At 39.5% G+C, this 21,985-nt stretch overlaps 8 protein-coding genes across 8 annotated transcripts; 6 read left to right on the top strand and 2 right to left on the bottom strand.

The window, feature by feature from the left end:
* Nucleotides 1-1,407: 1,407 nt before the first annotated feature.
* On the top strand, nt 1,408-5,820 carry BRETT_004516 (uncharacterized protein; the record flags this gene model as incomplete). Its single annotated transcript, XM_041283012.1, has 1 exon — nt 1,408-5,820. The coding sequence occupies one exon, from the start codon at nt 1,408-1,410 to the stop codon at nt 5,818-5,820; it is 4,413 nt and encodes a 1,470-aa protein (XP_041135788.1).
* A 67-nt stretch (nt 5,821-5,887) lies between these two features.
* On the bottom strand, nt 5,888-7,768 carry BRETT_004517 (uncharacterized protein; the record flags this gene model as incomplete). Its single annotated transcript, XM_041283013.1, has 1 exon — nt 5,888-7,768. The coding sequence occupies one exon, from the start codon at nt 7,766-7,768 to the stop codon at nt 5,888-5,890; it is 1,881 nt and encodes a 626-aa protein (XP_041135789.1).
* A 284-nt stretch (nt 7,769-8,052) lies between these two features.
* BRETT_004518 (uncharacterized protein) lies at nt 8,053-8,850 on the top strand (the record flags this gene model as incomplete). The annotated part of the gene is made up of 1 exon (XM_041283014.1): nt 8,053-8,850. The coding sequence occupies one exon, from the start codon at nt 8,053-8,055 to the stop codon at nt 8,848-8,850; it is 798 nt and encodes a 265-aa protein (XP_041135790.1).
* Nucleotides 8,851-9,182: 332 nt separating this feature from the next.
* Nucleotides 9,183-12,089, top strand: BRETT_004519 (uncharacterized protein; the record flags this gene model as incomplete). Its single annotated transcript, XM_041283015.1, has 1 exon — nt 9,183-12,089. One exon carries the CDS (start codon nt 9,183-9,185, stop codon nt 12,087-12,089), a length of 2,907 nt encoding a protein of 968 aa, XP_041135791.1.
* Nucleotides 12,090-13,170: 1,081 nt separating this feature from the next.
* Nucleotides 13,171-14,877, top strand: HSP60 (chaperonin; the record flags this gene model as incomplete). Its single annotated transcript, XM_041283016.1, has 1 exon — nt 13,171-14,877. One exon carries the CDS (start codon nt 13,171-13,173, stop codon nt 14,875-14,877), a length of 1,707 nt encoding a protein of 568 aa, XP_041135792.1.
* Nucleotides 14,878-15,389: 512 nt separating this feature from the next.
* On the top strand, nt 15,390-16,598 carry BRETT_004521 (uncharacterized protein; the record flags this gene model as incomplete). The annotated part of the gene is made up of 1 exon (XM_041283017.1): nt 15,390-16,598. The coding sequence occupies one exon, from the start codon at nt 15,390-15,392 to the stop codon at nt 16,596-16,598; it is 1,209 nt and encodes a 402-aa protein (XP_041135793.1).
* Nucleotides 16,599-16,718: 120 nt separating this feature from the next.
* Nucleotides 16,719-19,223, bottom strand: BRETT_004522 (uncharacterized protein; the record flags this gene model as incomplete). The annotated part of the gene is made up of 1 exon (XM_041283018.1): nt 16,719-19,223. The coding sequence occupies one exon, from the start codon at nt 19,221-19,223 to the stop codon at nt 16,719-16,721; it is 2,505 nt and encodes an 834-aa protein (XP_041135794.1).
* A 513-nt stretch (nt 19,224-19,736) lies between these two features.
* On the top strand, nt 19,737-21,908 carry BRETT_004523 (uncharacterized protein; the record flags this gene model as incomplete). The annotated part of the gene is made up of 1 exon (XM_041283019.1): nt 19,737-21,908. One exon carries the CDS (start codon nt 19,737-19,739, stop codon nt 21,906-21,908), a length of 2,172 nt encoding a protein of 723 aa, XP_041135795.1.
* Nucleotides 21,909-21,985: the final 77 nt, after the last annotated feature.

A 21,985-nucleotide genomic window follows, 5' to 3' on the forward strand; every position in this document is an offset into this window, starting at 1 on the left:
ATAATATGGAATTCTTGCTAAATTATCTACATATTCGTCCAACACCTGTCTGAATCTTGGCGCGATACATGAAATGTTCCTCGTCTTTTCTCTAGATCATGTTTCATACAAGCACGTACTGTTATTTTCTTTATTATCGATATCATATATGTATTACATGATATTCTTTAATAGTGATTGACTCTTTCCACCGAGTCAGTTCATCTTTCCAGAACTTACAACCATTATGAGATCAAGACTTGGTCAGAATCTTTTGGTTGCATTTAGCAAGCAAGAAATTTTCATTATTTACGCACCTTCTTTTTTGGGAGGCTCAATGAAAAAATTTTGGTGTATTGTTGCTGCCTCCCGATTTGGATCATGTGTGCTGCAAATTCCGGGATCTTGTATCAAAAAAGATTTTCTTGAGTAAAAAAGTATTGAATGCCCGATAATCCCCGTTGGTGTATTGTTCCAAGAAAGCATACTTTTCCAAAATATTTGGTGGGACACATTTCTCGGAACGCCATACTTCACGTCGAGTAATTTAACAGTTTTTGCACAAATTACACCTTGCATTTCCTTAGCAAGAGAAGCTAGAGGAAATTTGGAAATTTACTACGTAATTCATAAAAAGCCGCAATGGCTTTCTGTGTAATACTCAAAATGTCGCTAACCATGTTTATTCATAATGAAACACCCAAGAGCTTTGCTATCTTCATTTCAATATGTCGAAGTAATTTCGGTATACCTGTGTCTGAGCATATATTCTCTGTTCACCCTTTTTTCTTTTATTTCCCACTCACGTTTAATTACCTTCGTCCTGGGTATATTAAGACGTGATTATCCAAAATAAGGATTAAAAAGTGTTCTCCTTTCTTAATTGGTAAAAATCGAATGTGCTATAAATTTAATGACATCTCGATATTAGAGATTTATCCTATTTTGTACGAAACCTGATATAAAATGAAATTGAAAAATCAAAAATTGGATATATGGAGTAGTTAATTTGTATCGAGAAATCAAACGCAAATAGAAAGAGAATCAAATACCGTGTCTGTTGGAAAGTATTTCGGAAAACAAATAATTATAATATTTGAAAGTTATGGCCACAAAAATGATTTTGATAACAAATATTTATATATGAGTTGGAAAGGAATACTGAAAGACTACGTCGTAGGTACAAAATTAATCTATTCTAGTACTTTTACATTCGATTTTAAATCCTTTTTTTGCGACAGGCGCATCTGCTATTGTGTGACCGGGATTAGCAAACAAAAAAACTTTTAACGTCGACAGGCCGATAGACGTGAAAAATTTCTTGACCGGCAAAGACTTCACAGATCTGAGGCACAATCGCATGTAAAGAATAGTTCAGTATGTAAACAAGGAGTCTTAGAGTACAATTAACGCACAAGCAAGACATATATGGGAAAGAAAAATCACGCAAAGAAGTCGGAGTTACCCAAGAAGGGTAAAAAAGGAAAGAAGAATGACAAATCAGATGAGAAAGAGAGTAAACCTAAAAGTGAGAGGGAGATTAAGCAGGAGGCTAGACAGAAAGCCAGGGAAAAACGTCAAAAAGGTCGTACAATGGTGGCTCAGTCGCAGAGCTGGACAGGAAAATTGCCAGGTGCATTATTACAAGAGCACTGTCAAAAGAAAAGATGGAATAAAGTCAATTACGATATGAGAAGAGTAAAAGATGGCTTTGTGGCGACAGCAGAACTTTCATGGAAGAATCCCAAGACACAAGAGGTGGTGCACATCAAAATGCATCCGCCAGCATTTCTTGTCAAGGCTCAGGAGACACCTTTAGAAGCTAGGCACTATGCAGCAACATACGCACTTCATAGAGTGGCGTTTGATAAGAATATCCATATGGTCTTGCCATCAAATCACAAGGCACTGTGGCATGATTTGGAAGATGCACGAAAGGAGATGGTGAAACGAAATCCAGAAAGGGCGAAATTAGAATATAACTCCGACCCTTTTACTGCAATACTTGAAAGGAGGAAGGAGGAAAATCAAAAGCAGAAAGAGAGAGAAGCACGTGAGGCAGAACTGAAAAAGCAGAAAGGACCCACAATAGTGATTGGTAATGGTCCAAATAAATTCAAGCAGGAATCGTCCGATGGAAATAGTGAAAGAAATAACATGCATGGTCATAAGAGAGAGGGTGATATGAGGCGGAAGTTCTTCCATGATTTGAATGCAGAATCACCATTAGCTCAAGTTCGTTTTCCACGAAAGGCCTGGGATAATGCTGTTATGATGGATTTAGATCCCAGTACCAGAGTTTTAATTGATACACTTTTCAGGGAAAATCCACAGTGGTTAGAAAATGGTGAGGAGAAGGAAGAAATTCAGAAGCAGCAAAGTGCCGAGCAAGATGAGAAGCAAGAGGAGATCAAGAGTCTTTTAAAACATGTTGGTTTCAGGATAATACATATCGAAGAAGCCCTTCAATACACGTCCAATTTTACCGATACTCTAGAATGGCTTATCTATCATGTTCCCGAGGACGATTTACCTTCAGTGTTCCTAAAGAATGACAAGGATTCACACGTTAGATTAAAGATCACAGTTGATATTCACAAGGAGCGTCAAATAGAGACGTTATGCCAAGGAAGCTGTAGTAAGAATGAGGCTTCTACAGCTTTAGACACAAATGATGGCAATATAGCTAGTGCAGCTGTTGCATTGACAAACAGGTTGATAGAATATGAACCTGTAGGAAAAGAAGAGGATCCAGCGAAAACTTGGGATGAAGAGAGGGAAAGTTTGAGTGCAATCTATGAAAATCGTGTTGTAGAAAATGATCTACCTCGATCTTATGAAATTTTGTTGGAGCCGGAGGGTATTGTTCAAAATCACGGCAAGCATCTTTTAGCATTGAGAGCATTTAGGTCCTCGAACTACCCATGCGATATATGTGGGTTACAAATCATTGTTAAGAATCAATCATATCGGCTTCCAAAGTACATTAATATGTCGATCCTTACACAACTATTGAAATATTTGGTTAGTGATAACCTCATTGGAAATCCGTACATATATTCCTGCATTGACTGGTTGGAGTCAAACATTTCCAATATTTTGGAGAATCCTGGTCCACTTCAACGGTTATCACTTCTTGACAAAGATAAAACAATAAAATTCGACTCAATGTCAAGATCATCATCCACATCAACTTTTCAAGGAGATACGTCAAGAAGACACCGGTCTCATAACGCAGGTTCCAGATCTAAAGATCTGCTTCAGACCATGAAAGATCAGTACAATTCTAGAGGAAAGCACGCAGAATTACATGATATGATCAAAAAGAGAAAGAATTTACCTGCATGGCGGAAGATGAAGGATTTAGTAAAGGTGATTCAATCGAATAGAGCGTGCATTATTACCGGTGAAACTGGTTCGGGTAAGTCCACGCAGATTGTTCAGTTTGTATTAGACTCTTTATGCGCTAACGATGACTTTGAAACAAACATTATATGCACGCAGCCAAGACGTATCTCGGCCATTGGTTTGGCTGACAGAGTTTCTCAAGAGAGAGCATCAAAGTGTGGCGAAGAGGTTGGATATATAATTCGAGGAGAAAATAGGACGTCCAAGAGTACAAGGATAACGTTTGTCACTACGGGTGTTCTTCTTCGTATGATTCAATCTTTATACTCGAATGAACAGAATGGTTCGAAGAACTTTTTCAAGCACCTCAAATATATTTTTGTTGATGAGGTTCATGAGAGGTCGATTGACAGCGATTTCTTGCTAATAATTTTGAAACAGATGATTAGGAAGTTTCCAGACTTGCATGTTGTGCTTATGTCAGCTACCATCGACTTGAGTACATTCAAGTCCTTCTTCGATTATACAAATAAGCCACCAGCCCATGTCCATATCGAAGGAAGAACATTCCCAATTCAGGACTTCTATCTTGATTCTATTCTTTCTGATTTACAGTTTACAATCACCACACCAAGGGACGAAGTAATTAAGCCTAAAGCGGATTCCAGATATTTCAATGATGGAAACATCAACTTTGATCTGATTGCAGAATTGGTTCAACTTATTGACAAAAAGCTATCGGAATCGAATAGTGATGGCTCCATACTTATATTTCTTCCCGGTGTTATGGAAATTTCTCGCTGTTTAAGTAAAATATCGGATCTTCCAGGAGGTGGATCGAGGTTTTGGGGATTACCATTACATTCTGGTGTGAGCTCCAATGATCAGAGGAAAGTTTTCAACTCTCCACCAAGAGGCAAGAGAAAAATCGTGGCTTCGACTAATGTTGCTGAAACGTCTGTCACAATTCCAGATGCTGTTGCAGTTATCGATACTGGCCGTGTCAAAACGATTAGGTATGATGTCAAAGCCGATACAACTCGTTTGGTTGAAGGCTGGTCATCAAGGGCTGAAATTTCTCAGCGTCGGGGTCGTGCTGGTAGATTAAGAGAAGGATTGTGCTACCACTTATATACAAAAGAGACAATTGAAGAACGAATGCTACCACAACCAATACCAGAGATCAAAAGAACACCATTGGGTTCTGTTTGTCTTGTTGTTAAGGCAATGGGTATATCTAACGTTTACAGGTTCTTGCAGGAAGGTTTAGATCCACCAAGTAAGCTTAATGTCGATAGTGCACTTCAGATGTTGACCGAGATCGGTGCACTTCACAATAACCATCTGACTGCATTGGGTAAATATGTTTCTCTACTTCCAACAGACATGAAATCCGGAAAATTGCTTCTATACAGCACTCTTTTCGGTTGTCTAGAGAGCGGTCTTACATTGGCATCTATTTCTGTTACAGGTAACCCATTCTTCCGTAGTAGAGAAATGAGGGATAAGGTTAAACGCGTCCAAACAAAATTCAGTGATGGACAAGGTGATATGATTGCAATCCTAAATGCGTATGAACAGTATTCTGAGTTGAGAAACTCTTCAGAGAAGAGGCGATTCCTCGATGAAAACTGTCTATCGTGGAAAACAATGAAAGATATTCAGTCAACAAGAGTGCAGTATGTATCAGAGCTACAGGATCTGGGCTTTATTCCGATGGGTTACTCGAGGCATAGAGATAAGTATCCAGCTTTCAACAGACATTCAAAGGATTATCCCATTCTTTGTGCGATAGTCACGGCATCACTTTTCCCACATGTTGCCAGAGTGCAGCCTCCGGATCCAAAATTCCTTTCTTCGGGTGTAGGAACAATTGCCGTGGATCCAGATTCTAGAAAGATTAAGTATTGGATTCGGAATGAGGAATACATCAAGGAAGGCATTGAGGGTAGAAATCCACGTGATAAGGATCTTCTCCCTGCCACCAGAGCATTTTTACATCCATCCTCTACATTCTTTTCATTCACAGGAAATTTAGAGGGAGAGATTTCTGCTTCCGATATCAAGATGGATGCAGATGGAAATTACATATATTCTCCATCTGCTGGAGGATCCAAGAGCTCCTCTAAGCGTTTATCATCATCTTTCATATCTTACACTTCCTCTCAGATGACAACAAAGCTTTATCTACATGATGTAACACCTACTTCTATCATAGCTTTACTTCTATTTGGCGGCCAAATATCCTATGATCTTTCTTCTGTTAACACTGGGAGACCATCTCCAGGAATTGTCATGGATGGATGGCTTCCAATTAGGACATGGTGTAAAAATGCTGTTATGATGACGAAGTTGAGAGTTCTTCTTGATAAATTCTTAGACGGTCGTCTCGCTACTCCTCTATATACAGAAGGTGGAGAAGAAAATAAAAATGATGCATACAACGGCATTTTAGAAACATTGGAGAAAATACTTTCTATAGAGCAAAGGTAATATCTAAAGCGAATACATTTAAACCTTCCAAGTTGTTAAAGCAAAGCTGTAGTAATGAAGGACCTTCTTATTCGTTAACTTTGTATGTGTTCGGATCAACTGCTTTTAAAACACCCCCTTTAGCCCAAAATTGAAGGCTTTCTCTCACCAAAAGAAGAGGCATTTGGAGTTTCATACATATCATGGCAATTTTAACCTCCTTCCCCTGTGGTTGATCATGGAAAAAATAAAGCACTGCAGCCTTATCAGCAGTGACCTTGAATTGATGCATCTTACCTGCCACTTCCACACTTAAAGTAACCAACGATAAAGAGGGGCAAAGAACAACGTTTCTTCCCTTTTTATGCTCTTCATAAGCCAACTTGTACTTGCCAAGAGGCTCTTCTATCTGCTTTGGCATTTTAAATTTACTACTGGGAAGATCAGGCCAGTAGAGATGCGATATTATGGATGCATGAACATTTTGTGGCACCACCGTTTTTAAAGCACGGTCAATCTTCTTGCTTAAAAGCATATCCTTTAGCATTACATCCAAAGATCCAAACTCATGACTACCAAACCGAGCCTTCAATAAATGGAGATCGCTGTATACTCCCCTTACATCATAATCCGTAATAGAAAGTAGTCTCTTCGAAAACACTTTAACAAATTCATCGATGAACAAATTCTTGGAGTCAAATATTGATATGAGAGATTCAACAATGTCTTCAACAACAGCCTTTCTGAAATCAGGCAATGCATCAACCGGGTCAGGGACCCAGTTAAGATCTCTTGCCGACTCTCCCTTCATTTTGGGCTTTTTGTTCGTATTTCTCAACTCAATTGCAAGTTCGATTAATCTGTTATTTGATGTGGTATCCAAAAAAGCATTGACTATTGTTGGAATTGTATCATTGCGACCCTTAAGATAACGTCTAATGGGTCTTGAAGCTCTGTCTAATAGCACCCCGCGGTGATCAACAATAAGGAATGATCTAACAGTTGATATATAGCACATAATAATGTCGACAGTATCTGCACCTGCATGTAGAAGTCGGGATTTGCTCTGAAGAATGTATGCATCGACAAGATTTGATCTTTGTTTTGATGTCGTGAGGCATTCCCTAAACTCTTGAAGTGCGTATTTTGAATCAGGATAATCCACAACAATATCGAAGAACTCTTCTGTTCTCAACTTTACAAGTTGTATTTTTGCCATTGAGATTAGACAATCTATACTAAAACTATGATCTGGCACAAGTATAGACATAATTGGATACATATCACATTTTATGCTGCTTAGAAGATCCTTTAAGCGTGAAACATCCCACTTGTGAGAGCAGTATTCCATCACCAATTTGGTGATTTGATTTCTTGCAGTGTCCAACAATAAAAGAGTTAACTCATCACAAAGATCAATTATTGCTAGTAGCGAAGATATTTTTTCTAGTGTTTGTGTTTTATCTTTAGAGAAGATGTTTTGTTCATAATATTGACGGATACTTCCCCAGATTGAAGGATTCTCTATCCAGCTTTGGAAAATCGAGTTTCCCAATCGCTTCATCAACTGTATTTGGGGCCTGCTAAGATTAATGATGTTATAACATTGTTGTAGAATATCAATGAGATTGATTATTAGATCAAGGAGGTTCTGAAAATCGACAGTTTGGGAAGACAAACCACCAACACCTGTATTTACACTCATTCCAATCATATTTAATTTGAGTCGCACCATTCCTCGAAATTTCTGAAATAGCATGTTATCACATATTCCCATATCATCCAGCATCTTACTCACTTCAATTGGAAGCTTATCGACCTGTGTTCGTTCCGGATCGATCTGTTGAGCAAACCAATTTACCACAATTTCGTAATCTGACGATAAATTTCCATTATTGGGGTTTTCAGTATGAAATCCATCTCCAAAAATACTATTCACAGTATCCGAGGTGATGGGTAGAGCAGACATACTTAGTCCTTTAAATAAGAATGCAAAAAAGTATAAAACACAAAACTTGCTTAAGCTTTAGGCATGAAATGTACTGCATATGAAGACAATACAAAAAAAAAAAACTGGATCAAGATAAAGATGCGTAAACAAAATTTCTGACAGAATTTGTTGAAAGGAAAGGATCGCGAAAAAAGCGACTTAATTTTAGTCTGCCAGAGACTAAGTTATCAGCGGGATTTTATAAGTATAGAGAAAATATTGATAACGGCGCTAAAGAAGCAGAAAAAGAAACACTTCAGATCATGCGGTCCACATCATCTGCAATTAATGACTTTTTGGAGGTTGCGGGAATCGACTCGCCAGAAATTGCATCGTTCTTTTTGAAGCGAAATCATAACAGACTTACCGCGTCTATAAATGATTACTTCAGTAACCCTCGCTTGGTAGAACAAGCGACACAAAGTTTGGAACAGAGGAAAAATTCGAAATCAATTGCATCCAGCCCAAAGCTAAAGGGAATATTTGATAAATATAAGGAAGCAGAGCCGGATCCCACCGGGAAATATTACATAGGAGTTGACGGAACGCTTCAATACCTAAAAGATCTTGAATATGAACCCGAGGATACAATCGTTTTGTGCCTGGCAAATTTCTTAGAGTCAGAGTCAGTTGGAGATTTTAGGGAAGAACCTTTTATGAGAAAATGGTCAGCAGTTGGCTGTGATACATTAGAGAAGATGAGAAAGTTTATGGACAGTACTCTGAAACCAAAGCTTGTCAGTGATCCCAAGTACTTTACGGAGATTTATCAGTACACATTCAGATTCATTTTAGACAAGGGAGAGAAAAAGTTACCGCTAGATTTTGCGGCTGAATACTGGCGTCTATTGATACCCAAACAATACTTCACTGAACTAGATAAATTCACTCATTTCATGCACGTGAGCCACAAAATGAAGGTTTCACGAGATCAATGGAATATGCTGTTGCCTTTTCTTGAGGCTTACCATGAAGATTCAGAGTTGAAGAATTATGATGAAAGCCAATCCTGGCCTCTTTTAATGGATGAATTTTACGAATTTATAAAAGGTGAGCAATGACTTTTGAAATTACGGTACTCCATGAGAATATAATAAGAATATATCTGCTGTATCTCTATACAATAACACAATACTAAAGATTGGATCATCACTGTTTAAGTACGTTAAGACTGAGTTAGTTATACATCGGAAATTTGCGTTAAGACGGGTTCGACCCTTGACGCTGGATTGAGAAAAAAAAAAAAAAAAATCGAAAATTTTTAGGGACATGATAATTTTTCATGTAGATTCTGTAATGCTAAAACGATAAGGTATAAGATCGAAACTGTACTTATTCGATTACGCGAGACACCCTGAACTGATTTCAGTTTAAATATAATCATAAGAAAGGCATGGTGAAGTCTTATACGAGATACGAGCTTAACCGCACGATAGGTGTGATTGCATCGCATTCTAATTCGATCTTTATCGAACCAGATTCAAAGGAAGCAAAAAAGAGTGCTGGCAGAGTGATCACAGCATGTCTTGAGGAAATTCTCGTATGGGATATTAAAACAGGAGAAATCCTACAAAGACTACATGATGGTATGGCGCCAGGATCATTAAATTCAACAAGTCAAAATCCACCGGCCCAGACTGTAAGCTTGGCATACGAGCCAATAACAAACGTTTTAGCATCTGGATACTCGGATGGTTCTATAAAGATTTGGGATTTGACTTCAGGTGTTGTCCTGATAAATTTCCAAGGTCACAGATCCGCTGTTAGTATGTTAAAGTTTGATAGATCCGGCACCAGATTGGTTTCCGGTTCTAGAGACACCACGGCTATTCTTTGGGATCTTGTGGGAGAGACCGGCCTATTTAAGTTGGAAGGGCACAGAGATCAAATAACGGGAATTGAATTTTTGAGTGCCACGGATAAAACAGGAACAGATGAGATGGATGACTGGCTATTGACGACATCCAAGGATGGAATGATAAAGCTTTGGGATTTAAAAGCTAAACAGTGTGTGGAAACACACGTTGCACATAGTGGAGAATGCTGGGCTTTGGGTCTCAACGATACCAGAGAACTATGCTTAACATGTGGCATGGATAATCAGGTCAAACTTTGGAAGGTTGATTTAACGCAGGAGAAGACAAAAATTGTCGAACAAGGCAGCTTTGAGAAACAAAGTAAGCGTCGTGGCATTGAGATTGGATTTCACACTACAAGCCAAGGCGAGTTCTTTTACATAAGCAATGCCGACAAGATGTGTGAATTATTTAGATTCAGAACTGAGAAGGAAATGAAGAAGGCCACAGCCAAAAGAACAAAAAGACTTCAGGCCAAAGGATTGTCAGAAGCCGAGATCGAGAAAAACATCAAGGAGTCTACTGTTAACATGCTTGTTGCCCCATTCACGGTTATATATGCAGAGAGATCCAAGATAAGATCAGCGACATGGGGAAAATTATCAGACAGAAAGCTTGATATAGTACTTTCGTTGACAAACAACACTTTGTCGTACTACAATGTGACAATTCCCGAGGTTGTTCGTAAGCACAAATCTTCGGAGCAGGTTGCAGAAGAGAAGTATATATTGGACAGGTTGGGACATAGACACGATATTAGGGCTGTCGATATATCTGACGATGATGCGTTAATTATTACAGGATCTAATAACCAGCTCAAAGTCTGGAATGCCAAAACGGGCAACTGTATTCGTACTTTTGAGAAGACTGGGTATGTGCTATCGGCCAAAGTGTTACCTGGTGGATCCTTGGTTGTTATTGGTACAAAGGATGGATACTTGCGCTTGCTGGATTTAGCCAAATCCACAGTTTTAGATTCAATTGACGATGCACATGGCGGGAAGGCTATCTGGTCTATTGATCTCTCACCTGATGGGAAAACTATAGTAACGGGATCAGCAGACAAGACTATTAAGTTTTGGGAGATCAAGGTCATTAAAGATCTTGTTCCAGGTACCACTGACAAATACGTCGAATTACTACATTTAGATCACACCAGAACTTTAGAACTTACAGATGACGTTCTGTCGGTGCGTGTTTCACCAGATGGCAAATATTTGGCTGCCGCATTGATGGATAACACAGTCAAGGTTTTCTTTTACGATACGTTGAAGTTTTATCTCAGTTTATATGGACACAAGTTGCCCGTTCTATCGATTGATATCTCATTTGATTCCAAGACCATCATCACATCCTCTGCCGACAAGAATATCAGAATTTGGGGATTGGACTTTGGTGATTGCCACCGTTCTATATTTGGGCATCAGGATGCAATTATGTGTGTGAGATTCTTCCCAGATTCTAAAAACTTTGTAAGCTGCTCGAAGGATGGAATGGTTAAAACGTGGGATGGCGATAAGTTTCAGAATGTTCAAAAGCTTGCCGTGCATCAGTCGGAGGTGTGGAGCTTGGCAATGAGCCACAGTGGAGAATTCTTTGTTACCGTTTCGCATGATTCCAGTATAAGAATATGGCAAGAAACAGATGACCAAGTGTTTTTGGAGGAGGAGAGAGAAAAAGAGATGGACGAAAACTACGAGGATGAGCTTATAAGTTCATTGGAAGGTGGAAATGGTGATGATATGGCATTAAAGAAAAAGTCCGACTCGAATGAAGACGACGAGGATGAAGATGATGAGCAAAGCAAGATAACCAGAGTGAGCAGACAGACAATGGAAAAGCTTAAGGCAGGAGAAAAGTTGATGGATGCATTGGATCTTTCATCAAAACAGATGGATGATATGATCAACTACGAAGAAGAGATGCAAAAGTTTAAGCATGGGCAGCTTGGAATTTTGCAGCCAACAAAGCCAGAAGTGAATGCGCTACTACAAGCACTCAATAAGACTCCAGAGGACTATGTTTTAGATGCATTAGTGAAAATTAAGGCTGCCCAGTTAGAAGATGCTTTGCTAGTTCTTCCGTTTTCTTATTCTCTTAAACTCTTGAAGTTTATTAGGATTTGGACAAATGCAGACCAACAGAAAAAGAATAACGACTATATTGCACGCATTTGCCGAACCCTCTTCTTTGTCACGGAGTCTAACCATATGGAACTCATAAGCCAGAAGGATCCAGAGATTAAGATGGAGATCATGGATTTGAAAGATCAACTTCGGGAAATATTGGAAGGAACGAAAGACAAAGTGGGATTAAACTTGGCCGGATTGAAGTTCATACAGGAACAATGGAACCAGAATCATAGCCATGTGTTTGATGAGTCAAAGCCACAAGAAGATGAAGATAGTCATAAGAGGAAGAGAGTGTATACTACCATAGCTTAGTGTGGTTCATCCATATAAACTTTCTAGAAGCAAACAGAAATAACATTTGCACAGAACAGTTGTCGTAGTTAAAATCTGCGTAAAGACATACATATTCTGTATTAGTTGAATAATAAGAATTATCTGAGATAGACCTCACTTTAGCCGGAGTTCGAGCGCTCTTTAGTGTATAAATAAAGAGAATTCACTAGAGCAGGTAAATAAACGACAAAAAATAAGAACAAAACGTGGAGAAGAAAAATTGAATCTCACATTGTTCCCGAACAAAGATATATATCTCGATTCTGGCCTCAATTCATCCCGGGCTCATAAAGCTCCGTGAGTCGGAGATTTCCTATTTTCTGGGAAAAAGGAACATGCAAATTAATCCAGCAAATATTTGAGAGTAAATGTGCCAGCACTAGTTATGAATCGATTTAATAGAGTTGCCTATATGGTTATTTTGCAAATTCTTTGCCAAACTGTTGGCTGGCTTACATATATATGGCCCTTGGTAATAAAAGACCTTGGCTTTGAACAGTGCTTTTCTTTCTATGCTTTTCTTTCCATAGCTTTGACAAAAGTCCATTGTTAAGGCCTGGAAAAATTTCGAGCAAATTCGATGACAGCCCTACGCCAGAACTTTGTGGGGATGCGGAGGTCTCTTCCTGGTAAAAATTTTCCCCGTGTATTTCTCACCAGTCAAGGGGGAGAATGACTCGAGTAGCTGGTGTGGGCGAGATTTACCGGTTGAAAAGAAAAAATTAAAATAATGTAAAAATCTCGGCGAGCAGTAGAGTAAAGTCGTATTGGAATAATGGAACTGGGCGAAAGTTCGACTAAATTTATGGCACCTGTGAAAAATGTATATATACTCGGACATCGATCGCACTTTGAAAATCATTTCATCCCCTCGCCTTACGATTAACTCAGACTTTGATTCATGTGTTTTCTTTTTTTTCTTCTTCTTTTTTACTTTTAGTCATACTTTCTACCCAGTAGGATACGTATTATTTAAATTTACTACCTGAGTTTTTGTCTCATCTAGTTTGACCTATTGAACGTTCCTTCGAGTTATAGCTGCTGAATATAAGTAAATACCATGTTCAAGTTCGTTCGTCCACAGTTGAGGAAAATGACTCTGGCCTCGATGGTCAGAAACTATTCCCACAAGGAGTTGAAATTTGGTGTTGAGGGCCGTGCTTCTCTTCTCAAGGGTGTCGAGACGTTGGCCAAGGCTGTTAGTGTCACTTTAGGACCAAAGGGTCGTAATGTTTTGATCGAGCAACCTTTCGGTGCCCCAAAGATCACCAAGGATGGTGTCACAGTTGCCAAGTCTGTCATTCTAAAGAACAAGTTTGAGAATCTTGGAGCCAAGTTGCTCCAGGATGTCGCCTCCAAGACTAACGAGTCTGCTGGTGATGGTACTACATCTGCCACTGTCTTGGGAAGATCCATCTTTGCTGAATCTGTCAAGAATGTCGCTGCCGGATGCAACCCTATGGATTTGAGAAGGGGATCCCAGGCTGCTGTTGAAGCTGTCATCAGCTACTTGGAGAAAAACAGAAAGGAGGTTACGACTTCGGCAGAGATTGCTCAGGTCGCCACTATTTCTGCCAACGGTGATGCCCACATCGGAAAGTTGTTGGCGTCTGCCATGGAGAAGGTGGGAAAGGAAGGTGTTATTACTGTCAAAGAAGGCAAGACTTTGGAAGACCAACTGGAGGTCACTGAGGGTATGCGTTTTGACAGGGGATACATTTCTCCATACTTCATCACGGATGCCAAGTCGGGCAAGGTGGAGTTCGAGAACCCACTTCTCCTTCTCTCTGAGAAGAAGATTTCATCGATCCAGGACATTCTCCCATCTCTCGAGCTTTCGAACAAGTTGAGAAGACCTTTGCTTATCATTGCCGAGGATGTTGATGGCGAGGCTCTTGCCGCATGCATTTTGAACAAGTTGAGGGGGCAGGTCCAGGTCGCATGCGTCAAGGCTCCAGGATTCGGTGACAACAGAAAGAACACCCTTGGCGATATTGCCATCTTGACCGGTGCCACCGTTTTCACCGAGGAGCTTGACCTCAAGCCAGAGAATGTCACATCTGAGCAGCTTGGCTCGTGTGGCTCTTTGACCGTCACCAAGGAGGACACCGTTATTCTTAACGGTGCCGGATCCAAGGACAACATCTCACAGAGATGTGACCAGATCAGAGGCACCATCAACGATGCTTCGACCACTGACTACGAGAAGGAGAAGTTGCACGAGAGATTGGCCAAGCTTTCCGGCGGAGTTGCCGTCATAAAGGTTGGAGGTGCATCCGAAGTTGAGGTTGGCGAGAAGAAGGACAGATGCGATGATGCACTCTGTGCTACTAGAGCTGCCGTTGAGGAAGGTATCCTTCCAGGTGGAGGTACTGCTTTGGTCAAGGCATCCAAGGTTTTGGACAGTGTCAAGACTGAAAACTTCGACCAGAAGCTCGGTGTTGATATTGTGAGGGCCGCTATCACCAAGCCTGCCAAGACAATCGTCGAGAATGCCGGTGGTGAAGGTGCAGTTGTTGTTGGCAAGATGCTTGACGAGTACGGGGACAAGTTCAACGTTGGTTTCGATGCTGCCAAGGGTGAATATGTCGATATGATCAAGTCCGGTATCATCGATCCATTCAAGGTGGTCAAGAACGGTCTTGTGGATGCCTCTGGTGTTGCTTCCCTATTGGCCACAACCGAGTGTGCCATAGTTGAGGCACCTCAGCCAAAGCCAGCTGCTGCTGCTCCTAACCCAGGAATGGGGGGTGGAATGGGTTTTTAAGGGGCTAGATTGAGTCAACTAATTAAGTCAATCATGTATTTTTCAACCTCATTTTTTTGTTTCTATCAAAGAGTGGTCTACTATAGCATATCTCTTTTACTCAATGACGCCCTATCTACGCCAATGTCTTTTTTCTTCTTTTCCCGCCAATGGCCTGGCTATCCTGTTTATATATCTACTTGTAATGGTGAAATAAAAATAACAGTATCTTGTTTATTTGATTTGTCTGCCAGTTCTGTATTTGTGTGAGGTATGGTCTGCTCCTCAATTCCAGAAGGTCCCCATATCATATTTCACATTTTTTTTTCACCCGACTAGATACTAGTAGTGCTATCATTTTTTTTTTTTTTTTGATTGATCTATTTATTTTAATCTTTTTTATCCTGCTCTCTTACCCCACTTCGCTGCACTTCTTCTAGTATTACAATCCTGTTTAATTTTAATTGTGTGTTTAATATCTTTACATACTTCTTATTATACCTACTAAAAATTGCATTAGACTGTATAAAGAAATGCATATTTCGAAGGTATTCTCCGCATTTTGGATCTTCGGACTAGTTAACAATTTACTATATGTGGTCATTCTTAGTGCCGCTATCGACTTGGTGGGGCCAACAACACCAAAAGCGGTGGTTTTGATGGCCGACATCTTACCATCTTTCCTTTTCAAATTATCGGCTCCATTTTACATACAATACGTTAGCTACACCTTCAGAATATGGATATTGCTTTTCTTAAATAGCTTTGGAATGCTCATTATATCATTTGGAACAGGTATATCTACCAGAATGCTGGGAATAATTCTTGCTTCGTTCGCCTCTGGTTTAGGCGAGATCACTTTTTTGCAGATGACACATTTCTATGAGGAATTATCTCTTCATGCGTGGTCTTCCGGAACAGGAGGGGCGGGACTTGTTGGTGCTTTTATGTTTATGCTAATGACTACAATTCTTGGCTTTTCTGCTAAGACTACACTTTTGGTACTGGCTGTAATTCCGATCAGCATAGTTCTGACATACTACTTCATTCTTCCTGATTATGGCAAGTTGGGCAAGCCAAAAGTAGAATCAGAGGAATTAGAGGGTCTAAGGTCCAATGCAAGAATTGAAAATGTAAATCATCATGAAATAACTCACATTAACAATAAGTCTCACGCTCTGTGGTATTACTGCAAAAGAACAATTCATCGTATACTGCTGTATGCAATTCCCTATATGGGACCCCTCTATACGGTATACATGGCTGAGTATATGATCAATCAAGGGGTTTCCCCAACGTTACTTTTTCCTTTAAAGGAAATGCCATTTAACCACTATAGAGATGCATATGTCACATACAGCACTCTGTACCAGCTTGGTGTCTTTATTTCCCGTTCTTCCGGAACTATCGTTAGAATTGACCACCTATACCTTCCGTCAATTCTTCAGGCACTTAATCTTTTTCTTTGCATTTACCAATCTATTTCACCTTGGCTCCCCAATGTTTATGCAGTACTGGCTTTAATATTTTATGAGGGTCTACTAGGTGGTACATCGTACGTTAATACATATAGATCGCTAACTGAGCATACAGAACCAACAGAAAGAGAGTTTGCGATTGGATGCGTTGGAATGAGTGATAGTGCAGGAGTTTTAACAGCAGCACTTATCTCAATGCTGCTTGAACCATCCCTCTGTCATTATCAAGCTAAAAATGGGAGACCATGGTGTCAAATGACTTGACACTTTCATATCTATATTTGTGCGCGTACTAGAATCTTTACATAAACATGATACATTCCTTTCAACTGTGACGTATTATTTTTTATCTTGACGTATTTTATTCATTTTGATATGCTCTTTCTAATCTTGATCGTCATCATTTTCACTTGTGTCTTGCTCATTTCTCGTAGACGATCTATGCATTAAACATCTTTCTCTCATTTGCTGCATGAGATTCTCTATAATCTTCTGGTTTGTGTCATGCGTCTGTACCCCATTAAGTATGGTGAAACATCTAAGTAAATCAGTGCCTTGCAAGTAATTTGAATCCGTGCTATTTTCATTTGCTTTCTCATCGTCATTCGGACTTGTAGACTTGTCCGCATTCACTATGGCGGTGTTGTCGGATTTGTCCGCGTCTTCAAAATTATCAACGATTCTAGTTTCCCGAAAGTTAACATTTGATACCATTGCACCAATGACACCATCATGCTCTCGTTTTCTTTCATTTTCCGTTTCCACTTGTCTATTGACCTGGTATAAAGGAATAATCACCTGATCCCTGAAAGCCGCAAGAATCAGGTCCGACATAACTACGTCATTATCTGAAATCGTCTGATCTGATCCATTGTTATAGCCACCCAGTGCGGATGCTTTTGCTTCGTTTTTGTTGATTGGCAAAAATACTCCTTGAAGATAAAAGTATATTTTTCTGTAGAACAAATTCCAAAGCAGTAAACAACTTTTCTCAAAGTTATCATCTGATAGATATGAAGAGAAACTCATATCGGCGGTGTTTGTGAATGATCGACTATTGTTTGTGCATTCGGATCCTGGCAGGGATCGTATCTTCATGATTTTATCATTTTGATCGTAGTAAAGTAAGGATAGTGTTGTTGTCATACCAACCTTAAGAAATTCTTGAACCTCCTCGTAAATCCGTCTACTTCCATTTACACAATTTGTATTTAATACATCATTAGTCTCAGCGGGAGATGATGTATTACTCGGAAAACCAAATGTTGGTGACGGCGCAGTAATAGGAGTATAAGGAGAGGAGCTTAAGCGATTATTATATGAATCCATACTCATTGCCGTACTTTGAACAGATGCTTCATTATGATTCCATTGCATGGCATTATTTGAGCTTTCGATATTTCCGGGAGAGCGCAACTTCTGATAAAGGTAAACTAGTTTGTTGATCTTCTCCATTGGAGCCTTTAGCCTATCTCCTTTGAATAAAGGGTTAACTAAAGAACAAAAAATTGCCCAAGACTCGTCTGCAACGTTTTCTCTGTCAATGCTAAATGCATCATAGTCTTCCGAATTCATATTTTTCCTAGAAGCATCGGCAGTACCCAATTCTTCTAACTCCTTTAGAACAGATTGAAGATCATTTGTGGAAAATGTATTATTTGCCGCCGACGGACGAAAAGAGTATCTTGTTTCAGCTTGTCCTCTACGAGTTACCTTCGAATTGGAATTTGAAGATGACTTTAACGAATCTTTACGTGACCTAAGTAGGTACATGTGCGAATGCGCCTTCATCCAGTTCTTTGCTGGTTGTGTGGCGGCTTGAACTTTTCCTGGTAGTGTGTCGGATGAGCCATTGTTTAATCTATAAGCCGCTATTCGTTCGACTTCTTTGGAGGTTCTAGCAAGCGGTGATTTCGTATCCTTTGAAACGGATGGAAGAAGCGATGTTTGAATGGATAAATTGTCGTGACCCTTCAAGTTTTGGACATTCAGCAGTGTTGCCGTGTCAGAATAGTTCTTCTCTCCTAAAGTTGCAGATGAGTTATTCGATTTAATATTGAAAATGGAACCTTTGTTGGAATCCATTGTGGATTGTCGATGAAATCTACTGGCAGTCCTTGTCAACAAGTTGCCAAATCGAGTGGTAGATGATGAGGTTTTAAGACCAGGAAGCTTCTTTATTGGCTGTTGTCTTACCAATGATGATGAGGAATTGGCGAACGGCTCAACTACTGTACTGCTATAACTTGTACTGCCAGAACTTTTATCCTCATTTGATCTATTTGCGGAAAGAGAGCCAATATCATCTTTGATATGAAGAGCATTTTGTGTTTTGCTTCGAAGTCTCCCATACAAAGTACCACGATGCTGCTTTGAAATGGCGTTTGATTGAGCGGTTCCTTGTTTCTGGGATATACCAGATAAAGATAAACGATGTCTTTGAAACGAAGACGGGGGCTCAGTTGGTAATCCTCGAATATTGTTGAATTCCACATTATTTATGCTTGGTGCTGGTAGACTGACACGATCGGAAGCATCAGGCGGCACATCAATTGTCAATGGGGGAGGCTTTCTTCCTCTTCTCTGGATATGATCAAATTTTAAAGTCTCAGGCACCATCGTACCGCTTGATTCCTCAGCAGTTGAATTAATATATGAGCGAGAACTCTCTACTGTATCTCTGGAATCGTTGAATGCTGAAGAAGTGCTTAGATGCCGTATTGAAGCTTTTGAAGTGTTGGATGAACGCCGTGAAGAAATAACGTGCGGCAAATGAAATATTCCTGATACTCTTCTGAAATGCTCATGATGATGTTGATGATGAGGGAGACGTTGTGTGGTGGACATAAATGAAGGCGGGGAGCTATTTGCCGAAGAATTGATTGCCATTGCTCGAATATAAGGCGATATGCCATATACAACGCTATTGATTATGAACAGAACCGCAAGATATAACCGTCTTGATAAAACACAAGCTCAATCCTGATAAAACCTTATTATGAAGGCACAAAAAACCACAGATTTTCTTCGAATACAGGAGATAGGTCCCTTAATTAAGTAAATTGACCGTATATGCGGAGATATACACATTATACTTAGTCGATTCATCAACTATATATTATATTTTGGCACAAAGCAAAGCCAACTTTTGCGCGATTCCCGACTAAAAATACGGGGGGTCTCAAAATTTCTCCATATACTAAGGCACCGCCAATTAGACTTAATAATAATCAATTCATCACTTTTCATGTGAATGGCTAAAACACATAGAAATAGGTCAATTGTTCAAAAGGTTATTTGCTTTAATCTAATCAATTCTTTCAAGAGGTTTGATTAGGACATTAGAGCAATAGACGCTTTTTTGACATTCAACGTTGTTAGTTCATTCATTTCATATTCAATATGCATCCATCTCAGACTGATCCATATGACAACTTGTCCATTAGTGCAGTAAAGCAGAAGCATAAGCTCTCCAAGAAGGCTTCTAAAATGTTCATTACCGCTGAAAGCATAATCCCTGACGGTCTATTGGATCGACAAGAACCAATTTCATCTTTAACCGCAGAGAATGTAGAAAATACAGAAACAGGTTTCATTTCAGAGCAACCATCTTTATACGAAGAATCTATTGAACCGGATAACCAACAGATTAAGAAGATAAAATCAACCGGGGTGTTAAATACTGAAACTGGAGGACCAAGACTGGAGATTAACAAAGGTGATAATCAAACGTCTCACCACAAACAAAATATAAGCACAGATGAGCCAACTGTGACTTGGTCAAATACGGGAAGTCATTCATCAAGCATTAATATTACAAATAGCAATGGTGCATTTGTCGACTCGCCAAGTTTTCTTTCCCCATACATTAACGATACACAAAATCATACATCTAGTGGGTCTTTAGAGCAATCTTCAATACTGGATAGGTTGTCATTGGTAGAGTCTGTTACGCACACACCTTCATCCTGTGCATCTATGGCACCATTCACAAATTTTGGTTTTACACCTGATTTCTCTGATCACAAAGCGACCGAAAGGGTGTTCTTTTCCAAAAAAAAGCATTTCTTTATCCTCTCTTCCGCTGGAAAACCGATTTATTCGATGAATGGCTGCGATGACATTGTTACAGTCTATGCTGGCATTATACAAACAATAGTTTCATTTTTTCAGTATCATCCTGACGGTAGTTCTCAACATATTCATTCCGTCACGGCCAAAGACGGCATTGGTAAAACGGTGAAATTAGTATTTGCAGATCGATCTCCAATTTTATTGATGACCTCATCATCGACTGGGGAGTCAGATGCTCAATTGGCTCAGCAACTTGATATAATATACAGCTTTCTTATTGCAACACTCAGCAAACCTCATATTGAGAAGGTCTATGAGAAAAGGGACAACTTTGATTTGAGGAGCATTTTGGGAAAAGCTGATATTTCATGCTTGGACGCCATTTGTAACGATTTAACAAATTTTGGGAATCCTGGTGCCATTGTTGGTGGTCTTGAATGTCTTAATATCAGGCATAAAACCAGAAAGAAGTTGGATGGCATTTTTCTGAAGCATAGGTCTGAAAACTTGCTATATGGGTTGCTAGTGGCACCAAATGGAAGATTGGTCAGTGTGCTTAGGCCAAGACTACACACTCTTCATTCATTGGATCTTATGTTGCTATTCTCGATGATCTACAACACCAATACTTTCAAGTCAACTGTTGAAGAAGGTACCGACCATCCCAGCGGTACTATGCCTTTAGCGACAAATGAGGACTTTTGGGTCCCGATATGTCTGCCAAAATTTAATCCTAACGGATTTCTCTACGCTTTCATTCAACTCGTAGAGATGAAAGATGAGCTATTGCTAAAATTGCACGATCTAAACACCGATGTACTTGGAAATCAATATTCATATGCCAATAACAACTTAGGTAAGGGAACACAGCTGGCTGTTATTCTAATCAGTGTCTTCAAAGACACATTTTTTGAGATGAGAAAAGCTTCCCATGCCATAGTCCAGGATATTAAACTCAATAGAACTATATTCAGAGAGTTGTATAAATCTGTGGTCGGAACACAGGGGTCGGATGGTACCACTGGTTTCCCAAATGGTCGAGTTTCACCAATTGAAATACCTGCTCCATTAATCAAGCATTTTATATTTAAAAGCAGGCGCTATACACAATTTGTATCTTCTAATTTACAAGGCAGCAAGGTTGAGATGAGAACGCAGGATGACATTAAAGTCAAAGGTCAGATCATGGAGTTATATTCACATCTGAGATCAAGGCAAATGCAGAATGTCTCCATTAAGGCTACCGGAAACCAGGTTGAGGGAATTGGTAACACGTTAAGCACAAGTCAAAAGGAGAAATACGTGGATATTATTGAATGGAGTGTTAATGGTGACTTGGTAACCGGAGTTTTAATATCATCGCCATCCTATGATCTATATGCCATAAGTAATGGGGGTGTGATTAATAGGGCCAGTCTTTTGAAGTCCTGCAAAAGGATTGTTAGATGGTGTTTAGATAATTCAGACAGGTTGCTTATAAAAACAGGGGCAACATTTTAACCACTAATGTTAACTTTTCTAATATTCAGTCATTAAATATAAAATTCATAAAATAACCCAACGACATCGCAGAAACT

Source organism: Brettanomyces bruxellensis, chromosome 5, assembly GCF_011074885.1.
Source record: "Brettanomyces bruxellensis chromosome 5, complete sequence".
Taxonomy (NCBI): domain Eukaryota; kingdom Fungi; phylum Ascomycota; class Pichiomycetes; order Pichiales; family Pichiaceae; genus Brettanomyces; species Brettanomyces bruxellensis.